Here is a 22307-nt window from a genome sequence, read left to right as displayed (position 1 = left end):
GAAATATATCAGTAAGATAAAACAGAACAAATGGGATATTTCATACATCCATTAAGGCAAGCTTCTAATTAGCACTTATTTGGTCCAATTAAGTAATTTAGGGTATGGTTGGAACAAAAAACCAGAGGGACACCAGCCCTCCAGGACCAGGATTGGACACCCCTGCACTAAGGGCAGAGTGTTGCAGGGGGACAGGGTTAATTGCAGTATTAGTACAGGGGCCACAGGGGTGCATTAGACTTTTAAAAAAGTCATCAATATGTCAGGACTGGAATAGAAAATAAAACACAATGGGGTTCAAGAAGAAGAATACATTAGTTAAGATAAGTGGTATGTTTCACACCCGTATGAAGTTGCTCTTTAAATTATTTCCATGTTAGCCCCAAATATGCCTTTATAAATCTACTATTACATTTTGTTTTTCATACAAACCCAGTCCTGTGTTTTTTTTAATGCAGTGCTAAACACAGCAGCACAGTGAGCTTGTTCATGTGTAGCAGCTCCAGAGGGGTGATGCAGTCACACAGGTGTTTCCTTGGCTGGGTTAGATGCCAGCTGTCTCCTGCAGACCAGCTGAGTCTGAGCTTCACAAAGCAGGCTATGTTTTCATTGGCCTGTGCTCTTTCCTTTGTGTATTGCAGGGGGTCCTGGAGGAAAGGGTGCTCCTGAACGGGGACAACGCCTACAACGCCCACTTTGGGGAAAGCATCGCCATGCTGGGAGACCTCGACGATGACGGCTTCCCAGGTCAGTCTCCACACTCAAACTAGTTCATTGTTGTGGGTACTAGTTTTCTCGTGACATTTGCCATGCTTGTGAATTCAGTACTGATGATAGACAATCAATGACACTGGATATAGTCAGGCACCATGAGATCACAGTTTTGTAAGCATGCCTCAGTCCTGACCTGAACACACCCAGCCTTTCAGTCCTGGTAGTCAGCTTTTGCTGGGGTGATAATAACATAGGAAAGTTAACCCTAATACTGTATAACGTTCAAGAAATATACAGCACAAAAACACGTGTTGCTCCTCTGTAGGTCTGAATACACTACAACACATGTGGAGTCCCAATTATTTGTTATTGGAGGGGGTGTTTAAGCTACAGAACAGTAGTTTTACCAAATGGTAATTACTATGCACAGAACAGGAAGCCCTGTTATTAAAGCTAAGTATTGTTAATGACTGGTCATTACAACACATGTAACAGGAAGAACTGTTCTTTGAGGTACCAGTACATATAGTATTACCAAGAGCAAAGCATCACTACAATGTCTGTGTTGCATAGCTTTTGTTTTTACTGTGTAATTTGTTCTTTAAAAGCTTGCGCTTCTTATATTGATAGGTGCACATGCATGTATGTGTGTGTGTGTTTACCTTTATTAGTGTGGTTCTCTTACAACAGGTTTTTCTTAGCTCAAACTCCACATTTAAAACAACAGAGCCCAGGCCATTTAAACTATGAAAACAACGGCTGCAAAAGGCTGGAAACACTGTTCTTAGTAGACCCCCATTCATTTGCCTGCGACCATACAATACCACTGTGTTGGAGAGAAATGTTTTTATTTCCACTCACTATTGAAACTATGTTTAGTACAGAAGGCCAGTCCAGACAGATTTGGTTAACAGCTTTAGTAACAGCACACTTTTACCTTCAGTTCAAGCTGGACACAATGGTCTTTTTTAAAGCCCATTGACACCGACATAGACTATATGGTACTGTATTGTAAGTTGCCATTGGTACAGCAAAACACAAATAATAGACATGCATATAGACTTAGGACAGGAAGGAAGGAAACATGTCTTTACACAGAGTGGTGAGTGTATAGAATGGGTTACCTAGCTACTTAAGATGTTGATGCAGAATCATTCTAGATCCCAATCAGCTACTATGAACTGGAGAAGCATTGATGGTTTGAGAAGCCTCCAGTTGATTTCTTATGTTCTTTTGTTCTTAAGTGTATGAAAGAGAATAGTAATGATAGTCTACTTTTACATTGACATTAAAAGTACCAGGACAAAGACAGCTGTATCAAAATGCATTCATTGTTTTTAAAATGATTTTCACGAGTGCTTACTTTTTTGTAGTGTTTATTTAATTTAATGTAATCTAATAATATCATTTTACAGATTTGTTACAGACTCATACACACACACACACACACACACACACACACACACACACACACACACACACACACACACACACACACACACACATGTATAGTTTACATTTAAATATAGATCTATTGACACTAAGACATGTTTTGCACCATCTTTTGTGAAATAAATATACAAATGTTCCATAACTAGATACAAAACCATTGATTGCTAAAAGTATATTTAATAGTTGATTGTTACATGTTTTACTTAAAATATTAGAAAATTGCATTTTGGTGTTAAGACATTGATAAACATGGTCCAATATACTGTCAATTGAAATACAAAACATGAGTCCATCTTGGGTCAGTTGTTTACTAGACAAATGTTTACAGGCCCTGCTAATGTGAATCAGCAGTGTTATTACAGCTTTTACACAGGGGCTGATTCCTGTAAAGTGACTATGAAGTGAATTAACATGGAGTTACTCGACCATTACTTTAGCTGAGAATAAACATGGTTTTATTGGGCTGGTGTGTATGCAGTGCAGACATTTCAACTTTGTTTCCATTTACAGACGTTGCCATTGGAGCCCCCAAAGAGGAGGATTTTGCAGGAGCTGTGTATATCTACCACGGGGATGCCCACGGGATTGTAGCAACATATTCCATGGTAAATACTCTTAAAGGGGTTGGAGCCAACAACACAATTCCATCAATCTTACGAGTCGAACACTACCGTTTGCTACATAGGTCTGAAATGTGCAGTTTTGAAAGAAACACATACTACAGCAGACATGTATTTTCATGTAATACATGTGAAATGACCAAGGAGGTGTAACACTACCTGAATGCCAAAAGAGATTTCTGTAACCCAATGTAATACCAGATATGTCTTAAAATGAAAACACAAGTTTGCTATAACATCTTTCAAAACTGCACATTTGAGACCTACTGCATATACAGTTGCAAATGTACGTGAATGACAGGTAAGATTTAAGAAATTATTTAAAAAAAGATTTAAAAGTTCCAAAAAGATGGACTCCGTGTTGTTTTCTTTAATGCCTATCTTCTGTTTTTAACTTCAGAGGCTGTCGGGACAAAACATCAACCCAGCACTGCGGATGTTCGGTCAGTCTATATCGGGGAACGTGGACATGGATGGAAATGGATATCCAGGTAAGCGCTTGAACTGGCCTCAGACAACATGATACGAGATACGATTTTTGTTTTGTTTTCTAGTCATTTTAAAAAGCTGCTATAACGATAGCGGTGCCATAATTCAAATTTAATCCTTGGGTAGGTGTTTAAAGTTACTGGATTACTTAATTGGCTTACTTAACACACAGTAGACCAGCCCCCCAACTACCCCACTTACTACATTTTTGTGACCAACATCTAAAACTTTACTTTTGTTAACATGAAATTTAAGTAACCACGTTTGATCTCCCATGTCCCCCACTTAATAGTAATTAAGGGTGTATTTGTCCTGACTTCCATACCGTAACATCAAATGTAAAAATGTAAATTAAAATGTTTAAAGGAGTTTTGTACACTGCAGCATGATGTTACTCTTTGACACATACATTTACCTACTACAACATTGATTACCTACTTGATTACTTTGTTGTAAGATCCATCACAGTTTTGGTTTTGGTTGCTTAGTCTCTGAAAGGTTCCTCTCCTCTCCTCCTGGCCTCCGTCCCTCTATCCGGAGACCATCAGAAGCCTTTCAAATTGAAAACAGATGACGACAGGGAGAAGCAGAATAGTAGAACAGTTGTTGGCTCCACAAGAATACCAGTTCCACTACGTTTCATTTTCAGTCTTTTGCCAGAACAGCTTCATAAATGACATACGCCTTCAGAAAAATGTTCTGTATTTCTTTGAGAAAATGGTGCTTTTTGATCTCGTAGTTGGGTAGTTTTATTTTCATAACCCCGGGGTCGCCTTTTCCTTAAAAGCACCCAGGAGACTTCTACAGAAACAGACGTAGTGCAGTTGAAGTTGATTCAGTATCAGATATTTACAGAAATGAGCTGTAGCATATCACTGCACCATTAGTGTTTAACAAAACATTCCTTAAAACATTCCATAAAGTTTTGTCCACATTTTTCATTTAATACAGAGAAAACAGCATATTAGTGTACCATGATACAGTAGTTCCTGATCTGTCCTGTACCTTCCTTTTCAGATGTCACCATTGGAGCCTTTATGTCAGATAATGTGGTGATGCTGAGGTGAGCTTTCGTTTAGTTATTAACTTACTACAGAAGTTACATGGGCTTTTTTTTGTTTGTTTAGTTGTTTTTTTTGTTTTTGTTATTTCACATTGAAAACTTGTAGGAAAGAAAAATGGTATTGCTCACTGGAATAAGTTTAAACGGTACAGTACTCTAAGTAGCTTCAAAATAAGTTTGAATTGTTTTTGTATACAGTCCCCTTACCTTTTTATGATGTGGTTCAAAATGGAATTACTCAAATATTGTTTTTTACATAGCCAGCCTGTTATAAGGTGTTTTGACTGTGAGTGTATGAGCTGCTCTTCAGTTTTAGTTGCCTACCATAGACATATGTTACCTGGGCTAGATCAGCCAAAGTGTCTTATTAGTAAGTGCTAGCAGATCTAGTGCTCAGCAGTGTTTTGCCATTAATACAATAAGAAATTTCCAAAAAAGCTGAGCATATGTCTATAGCAAGCAACTATAACTGAAGAGCAGACAACTTCTGAACTCAGGTAAAATGCATGCAGAGTTCAATTGTCACATGAATCAATGGAATGAGGAAGGCTGTTTAGTCCCAGTGTTCTGAAGACAAGGTAATGGCTGAAGAAAATAATATTAACTCAGTATTGGAGCAACATATTCCAGAACCTTTAAGAATAGTTGCAAACACTATACAATAGTAAGGAACAAAATCCAATAAAAATAACATTTGAAGCTATTTTAAGCAAGTTAAGGATTTTATTCCAAAACACGTACAACGTGCCGTGCTTTAAGCTAACAACATATAGTTTAAGCCACTGCTGTAATCACTGCTTCAAACAGGAGAATCCCAGTTTTGTTAATCACTGTGCAGGTTAAACATGACAGACAGATCTGTTTTCTGACCTAGAAATTACTTACGTAATTGGTGGCAGCATCGCCTGGAACACATAGATCAAGCAAGAATGGGTGCGTCAAGTCTGAACACATTTTAATTTGCCAGTAAACCTTCTCAGCCATAAGAAAATCATAGAAGGCTATACAAAATAGAAGTACGTTTAAAATTATAGGTGAAACTACAGGTCAAATAACTACATGATAAAGCAATGAACAAAAAGCCTATTTTCAATGAATGTTCATGTACTGTAGCCAATAATGGAGTTTACTGGAAAACACAGACTCCTTTGTGCAGTGAATCGACATTAATAGTGAACAAATGTCCTGAGCTAACTAAAGCACCAGCCACGCCTGTGTAATTTACATCATCCTGATATTTTCTCATCCTTGGAAAAGGATCTCGTCAACAGGGTGGCTTGGTGGCTAAGTGTCTGACAATAGGCCACTCTTAAATTTGTCTCATGAATATTCATGAGCCAATCCAGAACGAGGATAGTAGGGTTAAAATCAAAACAACCATAGCGGATAATGTTAGTTACAGCGATCGTGATCTGTCTTTTGTGCCAGAATTAACATTTTCAATAGTGGAAACTTACATTAAACCTAAATCTAAGACCTCTGGGCAAAAGCTTGTTTCCAAGGGTGTACAGTTTTATAAGGAGGCCTGTCTACATGCACTCAGTGGTGACTTAATTTGCAATTTATATCACATCTGAGCGGCATACATTTCTCACACTTGGTTGCGGTTTGTGTAGACACTACAATGTAAACAGTATTCCCATGCGATATAGAGTGCTCGAATTGTAAACTTTTAACAAGGGGAACTGCACAGATATAATACATTTTGTGACCCCCTCCCCTCCCCCTGCATTGACATATTTGTCAGGACATTCCCCCTTCTGTCATCACTCAGGAACAGTTTGATTGAATCGGTATTTTAACAACTGTATATTGGCAGGGAATAGTAAGTTTAAATCCATTATACTGCTAGGGTTGCCATCTGACTGGTTTATTTACTGTTTTGCTGGTTCCTGGTGAAAATATTTAATGTGTTAGTTTTTTCTAAGCACAGTGATTGTACTGGGATGGATAGGCCTATACTGTTTTTATTTTTTAATTCTTGCCTGTGTATCTTTTAAAGATTGAAAGCTTTTAAAGCAGTAATCAACTGTCATTAAGTATATTCCTTTCCCTATTTAACGTAGTTATGTATATCAATAGCGGAAGGAGTTCACGTCGGGATGGTGTAAAAACCGGAACGAGACGAAATGGCCCGGAACTACATTTTAATTAATAAAATACTAATGGCATTAAAAAAACAAAACAAAAAAAAACAGCTGAGAAAGTGACATGCACTTGAGAATAATATATATATGTATTTTCTCCCAATTTAGAATATCCAATTATTTTTAGGCTTAGCTCACCCTACCACCCCCGCACTGACTTGGGAGCGGCGAAGACGAACACACGCTGTCCTCCGAAGCGTGTGCCCTCAGCCAACCGCTTCTTTTCACACTGCAGACTCACCATGCAGCCACCTCAGAGCTACAGCGTCGGAGGACAACGCAGCTCTGGGCAGCTTACAGGCAAGCCTGCAGGCGCCCGGCCAGACTACAGGGGTCGCTGGTGCGCGGTGAGCCAAGGACACCCTGGCCGACCTCAGCCCTCCCCTCCCCGGGTGGCGCTCGGCCAACTGTGTGCCTCTCCCTGGGAGCTCCTGTCCACAGTCGGCAGTGGAATAGCCTGGACTCGAACCGGCGACGTCCAGGCTATAGGGCGCGTCCTGCACTCCAAACGGAGCACCTTTACCGGATGCGCCACTCGGGAGCCCCTTGAGAAAAATATTTTAAGGATGACAAGCAATTAATAATTAATCGGTTCTCATTCCCAAAATAAACAACTTTCTCAGCTGTTTTTAAATGCAGTATAATTAATTATAATGACTTTCCAGGTCCGTCTTTTTACTCCAAGTCGAATGTAAATATGAAACTTTTTTATGTGCCTCGTCATCAAAGGCTCATTACAGCTACAAATTAAAAACAATTTAGCTTGACTGTTAATTGCTTTCTCTTAAGTTTAATAAAAAAGGTAGATCAACAAACAATGAACCTTAGTGTGAATTTAACGTGCCTGCAAAGTGGACACCTTCACTTACTTCCTACTAAAGTAATTTCCCTTACGTTTTACACTTGCAGTATCTCAAAAAAGCATGTCACTCACAATAGCACTTGTTAAATTGGTCCACAAATATAATACAAGGATTTTAGTAACAACTGTTGGTGCAGCCTGGCACTGAACACGCAGCATGAACAGTGTAGTCAAGACATACAGTATGTTTTCGCTTGTCGGCAATTGTAAGTCAGGGCACGCCATCTATGTGTACTTTTTATCCCTCCTAGCCTCGCTTTGGAGAATGGAAAGTGACACATGCATAATATTTGAAAGGGGCCTGTGGGATGCAATGTATTACACTGAATTACCAGAGAATATGACATGTTTTCATATACAATATACAGGGTCTATTTAATGTCACATCAATAGGAGTTTGCTGTCATATGTTATTTTATTTATATGTATATAATATACATAAATATTATGGTTCAATATTATTAACCTCTGCAAACACATGCCACCTACAGTATTTGGTAAGACTTTCAGTTACAGGCCTGAGTCATTGTTAGGAAATGACAGGGTAGTTGTATAGTCATTATACTGCAATCATGGGGTTATTGTTGTAGCATTAATTCATAACTACTTGTTGGTAAGTATTGTTTTTGGTATTTTATAGTGTCTATAGATTGTCCATATATGTTTCTCCTCCCCTGCAGGGCCCGGCCTGTCATCACGGTTGAGATCTTGATATTCCTTCCCGTCTCCATCAACATCACTGCTCCTCAGTGTCACGATGGCTCCCAGCACCTCAACTGCCTCAACGTCTCAGCCTGCCTGCGCTTCCGAGGAAAAAAAGTGCCCGGACAGATAGGTAAGCCCTTATCAAAAGATCTTCACTGGCACCACAATGGAAATGCTCACTTCTGTATTACAGGGCACTGGCAATGGTATGGCTGCCATTGGCAGAATGTTACATCTGTGGTAAATGTTTCAGAATTTGACATACCAAATATGACAATAATATAAATCAATACACACTATTAGTATTTTTTTATATAGTCACATTAAAGGAAGTTCCCTTAACAGATATGCCATCCAATTGCTGTGTCCCCTCTGAGTGGCAACTAGTACATCAGTGTAAATCATTTGGCATATTCCTGAAACCACTTTAGATTACAGGTCATACATGGCCATGTAATAACATGGTAATAACAGGGTATCTAGCAATGGTCTACCATGTGTAACTACTGGTAGAAATGTGTAATAACAAGGGAACGATCTGTGACATGGTCATCTGGTGTAATTACATACTAGTTACGATGTAAGCGTAGGAGCCATTTGTGTTATTGTCCAGTTATTACAACATAATTAGACAGCTATTTATGCCCAGTAATCTAAAGCACTGCCAATTAAAAAAAAAAAAAACTTTCTCAAAAATAGTAAATAGCACTGTGCTAAAGTTATAATGTAATGGTTCAAAGTTTAGATTGACTGGATTTGAGATGTTTACAGCAGTATGCCATGGTGAAAGTATAGCAAAGGGTAATATGAAAGCCTAGTGAAAGTATGGTAAAGCAAGGTAAATCACAAATAATTATGACTATATAGCATAGATATAGCCAAAGCAAGGTTAAACTTGCAAAATGACTGTATCAGCACAAGGACGCACTTTGGCAGAGCTGGAACCGCTATCAATCAGTGGCAGGCATCGCTCTCCCAGTGAACAGGAAGCAGCTTGCACTGTTTACACACACTGCTGAGTTCAGACAATGTCCATAACTCACAGTAACAAAGCTTCTGCTGACAGGATCTAATGGAATTGCAGGAAACATTCATTACAGCTCATTAGAGTAGGGGTCGCACAGCTGCACACATTGGCAACTATATTTACTACCTTATACTGTACCTTAACAAACACACCTCTGCGCTGCAATGCCAAAGGAGTTCCCTTCCTGAAGGCTTCCTTGATGGAATCTCCCTTGGAGTTTATAATCAGCACTTTCTCTCAGCTTTTTGTTGGCAGACATTTGCAATAGCAAAATTTAAAAAAAAAACAACAAAAAACTAATATTTAATACACCTGGGGCCATATTTATAAAAGATGGCTGTAATTTCCGGTCATTAAAAAAAAATACCGGGCAGTATTTACAGTCCACACAAGTGATGTTTTTTGATGGTAAATGGTGTTTATGCATCACCCAATGAAATACTGTCATGTTCAACACTATTACTGGCCCGATAAGGGAGACAATAAGTTTTATGAATATGGACCAAAGCATTACTTTAGCTAGCTTTCTGTTTTATTGCTTTTGTCAACATAATTGCGATTGTTTTGATACTTTTATAAACATATTCCTTTCAGTTTGACTAGTCATTTTCATTTAGCATCATTTATGCATCAGATCTTCCGCCAAAATGTCTTCTGAATTCACAACATCGACGGCTTCTTTCCAACATGTCAGAAACATTTTGTCAAGTTTCTTGTACTTTGTTGGTTCCCGGTGTCTCAGTGATCAATTGTGAATACACTGTATGCAGTAGCTAGAGAATGGACCATAGAAATGCTGGGACAGGTAATTGTAGCCTGCCTGGGAAATTACCAGAATAACCAATACGTGACCAATAAGTCTGGGTTTTAAATTAAAAACATAAAAAATAATAAGAAAAAAATGTATTGTTGAATCCACTCACTTGCAATGCGTGTTTGTGACTAGTGAATAAGCGACTGGATTCTTGATCTGCAGGATTTCCTGGCGCCATCTTAGTCCCCTTCAGCCTAACCTACCACTGGGAGGTAAATCTGTATAATAAATACAATATTCTGTGTGGAGAGAGTCAGGATGCTTTATATTGCTAAAGCAAGGCGATCAATAAGGAATAATAATAATAATAATAATAATAATAATGAATTACTCAGTGGTCCAAAACCTTATCTGGAGCACTAGGTTCATCTGTCCTACCGGCTCACTCTGGAACAGGTTCAAAGGGGTGAGAACATGTTTATGAATATGCATGACAATCCCAATATAATGGCAATAACTAAATTATTTGTTGGGTTAGGTTGGAATAAGCTGATTTCATTGCCTAGGAGGGTTGCAACAGTTATGTATATTTTCCCAATATATTTTACATAAAATTCCAAACTGTGATACCATCAAAAGACTAAACCAAACTGAATTTTTCTACAATAAAAAAGCGTTGACAGTTTTAGCACTACAGCGGGCATTTTCGAGAGCTCATCAAGAGCTCAGTAACCCTTAATCATTTTAGTATAGTCAAATCAAAATTATGACAAGATTGGGGGGGAGGGCTTAGGTCGGCCAGGGTGTCCTCGGCTCACCGTGCACTAGCGACCCCTGTAGTCTGGCCAGGCGCCTGCGGGCTTGCCTGTAAGCTTCCCAGAGCTGTGTTGTCCTCCGACACTGTAGCTCTGAACTGGCTGCACGGTGAGTCTGCAGTGTGAAAAAAAGCGGTCGGCTGAAGGCACACGCTTCGGAGGACAGCGTGTATTCATCTTCGCCGCTCCCAAGTCATCGCGGGGGTGGTAGCAGTGAGCTGAGCCTAAAAATAATAGGATATTCTAAATTGGGAGAAAATAATAAAAATAATTGGCGATTACTAAATAAAAAAAATGTAAAAAAAAATGAAAAGACCTAAGTAGGGTTTGTTGATGAAAGGTGCACTGCAGGTATATGCAAACACGTAGACACAAAGACTGACTTAAACCATTTGTTAAAACAAATGCATCCTAAGAAGTGAAAAACTGAAGCTGAAAGTTTTTTAATTGGGAAAAGAAGGTCAGTCTGTCATGTGTGTTAAATTATTCAGTGTAGACCTAATAAAAATGTAATAATGATACTAAATGCAAAAGTATTGAAATAAAATGCATGTGTTGAAATTAGGTTTCATTTGTCTGATTACTTTGTTGCTGCATTATATCAGCATATTGATTGAATTCAATTGAATTCCAAACTGGTGAAAGAAAAAGACTGAATGGTGGTAGTTGTTTGTTAAGTAGATATTTATTCAGTAAATATACATGTAAACTTGTGTTAAAAAAAAAACAAACAAACATTATTGTGTTGTTTTTTGTTGATTTTACCACTAACACAGACTTGTGTTAAAAAACACATTATTGTGGTGTTTGTTGATTTTACCACAAACTTGTGTTGTCCCTGTTTGAACACCAGGTTTGTGTTATATGTAACACATGTTTTCACAGTGTTGAAGTACATTTACCTGTATCTTGTAAGTGTATGTAAGGCATTTTCTACTAAAATTAGAGTATGTGGCTAAAACTTATTCGCCGTAGCCACACCTGTGGGTAGTCAGCGATTTCCATTAGACAACACTGGCCTATTGCACATTTTACAAACATAAGTATTGATATGGTTGGAGGTATGCCTGTACATCTTGCAGCTTCACTGTAACCGGGCGGGGGTCTGTAAAGCGGGTGTTGTCATTATACAGGGCTTGTCATGCATATTCATACACCTGTTCCTGCCTCTCCGAACCTGCGCCAGAGTGAGCAGGTAGGACAGATGAACCAATCAAAATGCTGAACTTTGGGAACCAATGAAATGTTTCTGATTGAACAAGCTGGATTGAAACTACTGGTGTTGTGAATTCAGAAGATATTTTGACAGGAAGACCTGATGTGGAATGAAAATAACTGGTCAAAACTGATTCATGACCAGGAATATGTTAATAAAAATATGAAAACAATTATTTTGTTTTCAGTAATGCTTACAATGCAGCAATGCTTACAACAAAGCAGGAAAATAAGGAAAGTAATGTGTTGTGTTTTAAACCCTATAGCCTGTTCAGTAACACTTTAACTTTGGTTTGACCAGGGTATCCAACAGCGATACAGTACTTTCCATGTAAACATTATTCATGATACATTATACTATTACATTTAATGAGATCATTATGGGTTCCAGGGCATGCACTGAATCACTCTGAATGTTGTTTCTCAATATGACACAATGCACATTCCTCCTAGAACAGTCCATACGAGAGCTTGGGTTATTTTTAGCGCTGCCAATTTCTATTTTGAACATTACAGAGAGCTCATGAAATTTTAAACAATACCGAATGCCGTGGTAAGAGTTTTGTAAAGGACAGTAAAACAATGACAAAGCACCGGGGGAGGCAATAATTATCCATAATAAATTACAGCAACCCAATTAAATAGAGTAAAGATTCTAAAAATACATTAAAATTAAAATGTCCTAATCCAATACACTGGCTTTCCTGCAAACACCACTGCAGACCTTTTGTTACTTAATCGTCAAGTCCGGTGTATTTTTCAAAATAACACGCTGTAGAATTGACTAGGGGTTGCTATTATCATCTAAAGGCTTTTATTTCCTTTTAATCTTTGGAATAATGTGGATCCCATGCTATGACACATTGTTTATATTCTCTCGGGTATCATTTCACAGTGTGTGTGTGTGTAGTGCAAGACTTCAGTTTGAAAGCAAGTGTTGGGCCTCTCCATGAGTCATTTGAAAGCACTCTCCATTCAGAAAACCAGGGGCAGCTCAGAACTGAATTGCGTGTGGGGGAATGTGATTCAGAAAATTCTGAATCCTAATGAGCCCGGTTGCTGTTGGAGGATACTTACAATCGTCTGGAACCGTCTGTAGAGGGCTGTGTAAACACTGCTTGAGTGCATTTATTAGCGCCTTTGTAAGAGCCTACATTAACTATTGCCCCTTGGCAACTACTGCAACACAAACAAGCCCCCTCGGATCAATTGCCTTTATCAGTTTATCAATAATTGAGGATTATTTTATTGAAATACATTCATTAATGTGAAATTAATCATGTGAATTTCCCTTTAAATGACTGTACAGTACATTGTTAACTTCCAGCAATATTTAGTAAATGGTACTACAGGTTTCTGGCAGAACAATTTTTCAGAAGGGTTGGAAACAAAATGTAATACCTGATTTATACTTTTTGTGCACATTAGTGATGTTGCCTTCTATGTTAACGTATTACATCACTTTCCATAGGGCTGGTTTACAACCTGACAGCAGATGTGACAAAGAGAGAGAAGGGGCAGCAGTCCCGAGTGGTGTTTGCACTGAACGGGGAGCTGACGAGTCACGTGAATGAGCAGATCCAGCTCTCCTACAATGAGGAGAAGTGCCGGCACTACATGGCTTACGTCCGGGTGAGTGGATTCGGCAGGACATAACCTGTGGCATATTCTGCCCCTTGTATTGTGCTTTTAATATCTGCAAAGTATAACTGTTTTCAGCTGTTGCAGGGTATGAGAAAGATGATACTGATTGGAGGTGACAGCGGGGTAATTTATTTTCATCAAGTACAGTATTATTTTTAAACAGAGATGATAGAGCTAAATTGTTTTGATATTTGTGCATATAATTACCTGTAACTGTTTATTTAGTCAGCCGTTAAGCTTTCCTGCTGTACATATATTGGAAGTATAAAAAAAGAATAGTAATCTGAAGAATTCTAGCCTTGTAATCCAGTGGCAGACATTTCTCAACCAGTACAACTTGTATTGAGCAGCTTATGTGGCTACACTAGTGGAGATGGTATGAGTCCTTCAGATAAACTTCCATTGTATGCCGTCCTTCTTCATAGTCATGGATTAGAAGCACCCCACACATTTATGCTGGGTGGGATGGCATTTCCTCAAAGATTGCTTTAACTCATATTAAGTGATTTCCAGTGTAATAATATATGGATGTAATGTTGAACAATAATGACACTTTAAATTATAATTTATTGGCTACATAGTCATGATAATGATGATTAATATCTCAAATCATGCTTTAACTCCAATTCATCGACTATCCCATATTCTTTCTTTCTCACACACATTTCTATGTTTTTTCTCCTCTGCCTTTTTTTTTTTACATCTTTTGGCTTTTTCAAATGTACTCATACGAGTACTCTCTCCCACAACACACCGGGGACTGAATTAAAGGATTAATTCATGTTGTTTAATTCCGATGCTCAGTTTAATTACTTGTCACTTCCCTTTCTTGACACATAAGATGTCTGCAGGCAGAGAGAGGAACACGGCTCTACCTGTGCAAGCAGTGCTTTTAGCTTTGAATGACTTTCAGAAACTATAGTAGCGGTAATAATCCACAACCATTTTTCAATAAAATAAATAATAAAGATTCATCAAATATTCAATAATTTCACAATAATTGATGTTCCAGCAGGCCAGGTCTGATGTGTACAAAACAGTAAAGAGCATTTGTCTAGCATTTGTTAATGTTTCAACCTGCTAATGTGGAGTCTTCTGTGCCTAAAGTTGATCCAGTAGGTTCTTCCAATGTTGAATATGCAGATTGAAAATTATTCTGGTATTCCAAAATGTACTCATGATTTGAAGCTTGTAGTATGTGTGTAGTAGTTCACAGCATTTCAGAGACTACTAAAAAAAACTGCACTTATCACAAATCTTATCACAAACTATCTAACACAGTGGTTCCCAACCTGTGGTCCGTGAGTAAACTCCAGGTGGTCTGCAAACTCCGAAAATTCATTGTGCTACTACAATATGTATTTCTAAGCAACACAACAAACAGATTTAACCATGTGATATATAATTATAAGCTATGTATGTAGTCTGCATTTTCCCCCATATCTGTTTTCTTTTATTACAGGTGTGTTTATAAATTCATATACAGCTATACATTGTATATTATAGCTCCCTTTGATGCAATACCAAGCATCGCCTTCAAAGTCGCCATTACCTGAAACAGCTTAATGTGAAGCGAATACTATGTAAATAACTGACACATTATGAAGGCACATTTGTCTTGGCAAAACTTTGACTTCTTGACTTCTTCTTTTTAGCCAGCATTATTAAAAAAAAAAAAAAAAAAATCTACATCTTGCATTCCCGTAAATGCACTGTTTCTAATCTGTGCTCATTCTACTGCTTGTGTTCACTGAATTTAAAGAAACAAAAACTTAATCTGGCTGGCCCAGCATTTTTGTTCCACATAAAAGTAGCGCACTGCATTGAACAGTCCTCACTTGGTTGGAATAATTAAATTAAAAACTAAAAAAAAAAAAAAAAAACCATTAAAACCACAGTTTTAGTACTTTTCATTTTCAACAATATATACATGTTACAGTATTGCCATGGGTATAGGAATATACCTATTATTTCAATACATTTTTGGAGATGTTAGCTGCATAGTAACGGAAGTTAATGTGAAACAAAAAGAGGCTATTTGTAGCTTGACTTGTGAACTGTACCATAGTGTGAATGATCAATTTCAGCTCCATGTTATTATATGGGTTTATTCAGCCAGGTTTAATATCTCACAAGGCTATACCAAAAGGAAATTCTATTAACACTAATTCTGGAAATAATGTGTACAGTCTGTTCTTGACGCTGTCATATTTAACCAAAATGCTATAAATCCTATCGACTGTGTGCACCAATCCCGTTTCATTTACACATCACAGCCCACCAGAAGTGGGCTCACACAGTCCACCTGTATATGCAACATCCTGTACACTCGCCAATCATTTTTTAATTTTTTGAAATTGTTTCATACCCACCTCGTCTTCCTGTGTTTTTTATATGTACATTGAGCGAAGTTGGCGATCAGTGAGTGCAATAAGTTGTGTTAGAAATGGACAGATTAATTTGCTACGCGAGGTAACGGTTGCGGGGACCAGCACTGGGATTTACATTTACTGGATCCAAGGACGACCCAAACCCCAGTGTATTATTTGTCAGGAGGTTTTGCAAACAAAATTCTTAAACCTGCAAAATTATCTACAAAGCCTTCAGAAACAGGAACAGGATTCAAGACCAGGAAACTCATTAAGTGTGCTTATACATATACACATACAAATTAGTTTAAAAATGCTGTTGTGAAAAAATGCATGGCAAAAGGTCAGTGGGAAAAATCCAAACAACAGGGTGGTCCCTACCTTGAAAAAGGTTGGGAACCACTGGTCAAACAGCATCACTGCAACCATCTGTGATTTCCATGTGGTATTGAGTCAAATGGAAAAAATATTAAGATTCACATCAAATCTAAATAGATTCACATCAAATATTTTTAACTATGCGTAAACCACTTTCAATACAATGCAATTTTTTATTATAACTGAAACCACTTTTTAAAAGGACTATTTTACACAAGAAGAAATTGTAAATTGAGTAGTAGAAACCCAGGAAATGTACATGCACAGTTTAAGCAATGGTAACAAATAGGAAGAGTTCAAATAGGAGCTTGTCCCTAGGTGAGGCAGACGCCAACTCTTCACGTTTCAGATTTTTAATTGTGATCCTACCGACCACAGTTGTTAGTTTAAATCTGAAAGACTTAGCGGGAGAACACCTGGCCACTTTGATGGTGAAATGGGCCTGTTTAATTGACCTCTGGGGTTAATTAGGAGATGCAATGCTTGTCATGATCCACAGCTTTAGGGTCTCCTTGTGGTCTGCAGTATCCACAGTGGAGGCCATGGGGATTTCCTGAAGCTTGTTGTGGGAGGGTAGCCAAGCAGCTGGTACCCACAGCGGGGAAGCCAAAGACCTTTTGTAATATTATGTGTTGAAAATCTGTGGACTGCTGTGCTGGCTGATAACATCGCTGTAGTTATTACTGTAGCAAAAGTTCAAAGTAAGGGGACTGTTTTATTGTACACCTGTGGAACTCTTCTGTGGTGTAATTATAATGGAAGTACAAATTCTCATCCCTGATCCTGTATCAATGAACTCCTAGAGTTCAGAAATGTGCTGTGTGGTCTTTATCCAGTATCATTGGTAGTGAATAATTAAGAATATATTTATTAATGCATCTTTTTTGGGTCATTTGTTTTTTATGTACTGGTTTGATGATTCTTTGCATACCTGTTAGAAATTCTTTTCAGTTAGTTTTCTTTCATCATGAGAGTGTCAAGTTCTATGACCGAGCATTTCTGAGTACATACTTCGTTTTACTACCGGTACTGTACATGTCGGCCTAAATATCCTAAACCAATAACACCATAATACCTGTATGTTATTCCAAATTATAAAATGGCAGGCAGAGATGCTGCTCTCTGATTGCTTAATCATAACGTTCCACCAATTGAAACATTTCACAATATAACCACAGCTGGTATCCACAACAGGTCACAAAAAATAAGGCATCCATCAGAAGCTACTGGCAAGTGAGCTATGAAGAAAAAAACACATGGTCCCTTATCCTTACTGGCAGAGGCAACGAACCATCCAAATTCAAAACAGTCCTTCATCCACACTAGTCCCTGCCAAATAGTGTCTCTAGCACAACTTTGCGCATTGCAAATGACAACTAGAATAACAATGTGCAATATATTGTACAGTATAACCATATTGATTTGACATTATATTGTTGTTGACATTGTTTATCATTCTTTATTTTTGAAGACCAGACAACATTGTACTGTTAATTAGTGTATCTATTACTATAGTGGAGCAAAATACTGTCTCCATTTGCCTTTCAATGCATGCAATCACATGTTGAGGATGCAAAAATGTTTTTTAGAAATATATGTTTGTTGAAAAATAGGTTTTGTATAATAGACTTAAAGTTAAGATATATGAAGGTTGAGATACAGTGGCAGGTTCATCTACAAGAGTGAAAGATATATACGTTTGGAGCATGGATTTTATTTATTTACAAACAGCAGTATTCAGCTAAGTTACATTTTATTGTAAAATATGATTCATTTGCATCTGTTCATCACATTCTTCCACAGTAGCCTTCAGTACACACTACTGTATCAGACGTTAGAAAGCAGAACTTGCTGACGGTCCAATTAATTGTGCACTATACTATAACTCCCTGGTGTCTATTCAATACACTCTTCCATTGTCTAGCATTTTGTACATTTTTTATCAGAACCTACCTGTTTCAGACTTTGTTGATGTCCCAATCGGTTTGCATTCCCTAAAAGTATATAAGCAAACATTTATCTGGAAATACCTGTAGAGCTGATCTTTTTTTCAGTATAAGACTCAACTACAAATAAATAAATAAATACATAAATAAATAAATAAAGAACTATGCGTAACTTTTATAATAAGGCTAACACCTTCCTCTGCACAAACATCTGCAGCGTCCTTTTTCGATGACATTACAGCAATCTCATTTTTAGTAATGATGGTAAATAGGCATTGTGCCTCATAACAACTCAGCATATCACAACACTCTGTCATACCATTAAATACATCAAAGCAGTAAAACAGTGAATACATCTCAGTTATCAATAAAAGAAAAAAACAAATGATCAGCACTTGAATTCAGCCTAGAAATTTGGTTGAAATCCAGCTTGGAGCAAAAAAAAAAGAAGACATGTAAGATGTATCTGATCAGAAAAGCTGTTGTAAAGAAAGGTTAGCAAAGGCAAAACATTAAAGTAGCAGTTTGTCGGTGCCAGATTGACATTGTTGTTACAGTGTTATAAAACAAATAACTATATTTTGAAATAAAACATTTGGTACAATTGGTATAATTGACAGCCACCAAGATTTTCCTTGTATACACTCATCTGGGAAAAAAAGCCAGGGGAGAACATAGTTCAGTTTCAAGTATGAAATGTAACCATTACCATATGGGTATTTATCTCCTAAAAACCCAAAACCTGAATATTGTATACCAAAGCTGCTCAGCGAGCCTGTGATGCAGTCATGGCCCGCTCCCGAGAGAAATAGGACTGCGGTCACAGATCTCGACGACATTTTTCCTTTCAAGACTGACCTGATCGGACAGCCTTGATCAGACAAGGACATTGTTGCTTCTGTATATTTCACAGGAGGCTGTGTGGTCCAGTGGTTAATGAAATGGGCTTGTAACCAGGAGGTCCCCGGTTCAAATCCCACCTCAGGCACTGACTCATTGTGTAACCCTGAGCAAGTCACTTAACCTCCTTGTGCTCCGTCTTTCGGGTGAGACGTAATTGTAAGTGACTCTGCAGCTGATGCATAGTTCACACACCCTAGTCTCTGTAAGTCGCCTTGGATAAAGGCGTCTGCTAAATAAACAAATAATAATGTATTGTGTTTTTACACAAATTAAATGTGATATTTTGACTAATCGCTTTAATAATCTGTACTAATTACGCATTTTGTGTGCACTACAGCCTGTTGCTTGTTACGTCCCGCTGTGGCCTTGTGCCCCACATGAAGGCAACAGCTTGAGTTACTCCTTCCCAGGGATCCAGTAACATGTAAGCTGACTTTGTGCTCTTCCCCCAGGCTGCATAGCTTCAGCTGGAGCTTATTTTAATTCTTGTTTTTGCTTTTTAGCATCATACGAGGCGTTTTATATTATTTATGTAATTGTTTAATTTCTGTTTTTTTGTTTAGAAAGTATGTGTGTTTTCTGTTCTTTTACAGACTCTACACGCTGGCCTGTCTGCAACGTGGTGCTCACGCATCACTTCGCAGGACCGAGATACTCGCTTCGGTTGTTGTTGCTTTAAGTAATTTCAACCACAGTATCTTGAAGCCGTTTAGGTGATAGCTTTTTAGCATCACCATTGTCCATTCTAACAAGCAGGCTTCCATCAGTCTCGTGTGTGGTACTGACTGAGTGTTTTTGACAGTGGCTGTTACAGATGTTCATCCCTGTACATTGCCACCTCGTGATGACTACGAACCGGTGGACCCGTAACGAACCGATGTCACCGACCCGCTCCACTCCAACCTGGTACCGTACCGGGACCATAGTTACCGCTCTGCTCCTGACCCGGTACTAAAGCCTCCGACCTGATACTGACCCGGTTCTGACCCGGTGCTACAGTCACAAAACCAGTACCGACCCGATCCTACACGGTGCAAAAGCTACCGAACCGGTCTGGTGCCAACCAGGTTCCGAACCAGTTCTGCACCAGTCCTGAACCAGTGCTGACCGGTACCGAACCAACCCGACCCGGTACCTTCCAGGTACCAAACCAGTCCTGCGCAGGTCTTGACCCACCTGGTTGATATCTATAAGCAGATTGAGGTAGCACCTGTACATCTGTATCTGTACACCGCATTGCTTGCTCCTTGCATCATGCCCGGGGTCTACCCCTGCGAGACATGAAAAGCCGGTCTGCCTATTGAGGACAAGTATGACGGGTGCTTTTACTGCCTGGGGCCAGAGCACGCCAAGGAGGCACTGGCTAATCGCAGCTTTTGCAAGTTTTGTGCTGCTTTTTCCAAGTGCACACTTGAGAAATGGCTATCCCACAGCTCTTCCCCATCACCCTCTCTTAGAGAGGCTGCGTCTTGACCCCACGGCTCTGTCCCAAGGGAGAGCGGAGGACACACCCAGGAAAGTAGCACAGGTAGGAAACCGTCCTCACGGTCTTCCTTATCCTCATCGCTATGCCTCTCCTTCCCCTGCCACACAGAAGAGAAAGAAGAGTCGCTGTTTCAGGCGATCGGCTGACTCCGAGCAGATGGAAAAGCTCTGGGCAGTTGTTTCCCACAAATGAACCATTCTCGCTGAATTACTGCGGGGACGTTCGGCGCCGTCTGCCCCGCCTGTCCCCTTGGGACCCCAAGCGAAGATTGGCCACAGGAGGACATACTGTCTATCGCCGCCTCTGAGGAGGTGGACAAACAGGAGCTGAGATTCCTATCTGAGGACGTGGAGTCTGACAGCACATCCTCTGTGGTTAAGCTTGAGAGCCTATTCAGCCAGTGCGTTCGCCGCATTGCTAGGGAGTTATAACAGCATCCTGGTAGCCTACCAGTCGCATTTGCTGTTGTCCCTTTCTGAGGACCACAGGCCCTCACCATAACAGCTGGATGAGCTGTGCCTGGTTAACAAGAACCTGCTCCATGTGCCCAAGCTCAACGGACAGTCTATAGGTAGAAACCTGGCTGCACTGGATGCCCCGATCACTCCAGGGCATACGTTTGGTCCTGCAGTGGATGACATGCAGCAGCATTCTCACTACGTGCGGGAATCAAATAAGGAGCTTGTTCACCTGCTTCCCAAGCGACCACCTCCAGTACATAAACCAGCGGCAAAATGGCACCCTAGGCCCCAGCAGTCTCAAAGACCGGCACAGCCTTCTGCTCCTGCTTACAGCGGTGACGTTTGGAATCGGCCCGCGGTTGCTTGCCGCAGGCCAAGCCACAAGCTAAGCAACAGCCCTAGGAATTTGCTGCCACAGGCCAAGGGCCCCTGCTCAGGGAGCCATCTGGACTATTGGTGTCAGTTAACCACAGGGTGCTTACTACCGTTCAGAGCGGCTGTTCGCTGCAGTTCAAGCATGGTCCCCCTCCCTTTCGGCGCGTGAAAATCAGGCTGGACCAGGCCAAGCTACTGCTAGTAACCCCTTATTGGCCCAGGAGACCCAAATGCAGCTCCTGAGCGGCCAGCCGCGGAGACTGCCCAAGCTCAGCTCCTGAGCGGCCAGCCGCGGAGACTGCCCAAGCACCACGATCTGCACAGTCAGGCATGGGGGACCTTATGGCATCCTGACCCATCGAGCCTGCAGCTCTGGGTCTGGTCCCTGAACGACTGCATTTGAGTCATCTGGGGCTTTCTAAAAGTGTTTTTCGGACGTGATGTCTGCCTCATGGCTTCAAGCCCACTACCTGTCCCGTGGTAGTTATACTTCAATTTTTGTAGGACTTTTTTGACGAGGGCAAATCCCTGTACACTTTAAGGTCTATCTGGCAGCCATTTCGGCTTGCCATGTCAAAATTGACTCGGCCTCCCCAGGAGCTCACTTCCTGGCGCGGCAGTTTTTGAAAGGGGTTCGGCGGCTTTGGTCACCTATGAAGGACATTGTTCCACGCCAGAGGCTAAACGTGGTGCTTAATGCACTCATGAAGCCTCCATTTGAGCCCTTATATTCAGCTGAGCTTTGTTATCGCTCAAAACGGCTTCCCTGCTGAGATCTGTGAGCGCAGTCCTTATGTGCCCTTGGGGCAGGCCATAACTGGGTCACAGTTTCGCTGAGCAGCTTTGGTATACAATATTGAGGTCTTTAGGAGGTAAATACTC

At 39.8% G+C, this 22307-nt stretch overlaps 1 protein-coding gene across 2 annotated transcripts in view; it reads left to right on the top strand.

Annotated features, from left to right (window-relative positions):
• LOC117400459 (integrin alpha-9-like) overlaps positions 1-22307 on the top strand; it is a 143174-nt gene that overhangs the window by 36659 nt on the left and 84208 nt on the right. For both annotated transcript variants that reach the window (XM_034000472.3, XM_034000473.3), the window contains 6 exons: positions 642-747; positions 2677-2771; positions 3187-3277; positions 4293-4338; positions 8028-8182; positions 13335-13495. In XM_034000472.3, the coding sequence (XP_033856363.1) occupies positions 642-747; positions 2677-2771; positions 3187-3277; positions 4293-4338; positions 8028-8182; positions 13335-13495 (654 nt within the window). The remainder of the gene's footprint in view (positions 1-641; positions 748-2676; positions 2772-3186; positions 3278-4292; positions 4339-8027; positions 8183-13334; positions 13496-22307) is intronic.

Source organism: Acipenser ruthenus, chromosome 4, assembly GCF_902713425.1.
Source record: "Acipenser ruthenus chromosome 4, fAciRut3.2 maternal haplotype, whole genome shotgun sequence".
Classification (NCBI taxonomy): Eukaryota; Metazoa; Chordata; class Actinopteri; order Acipenseriformes; family Acipenseridae; genus Acipenser; species Acipenser ruthenus.
The sequence above is the reverse complement of the archived record's forward strand: the minus strand, read 5'-3'. Positions and strand labels throughout refer to the sequence as shown.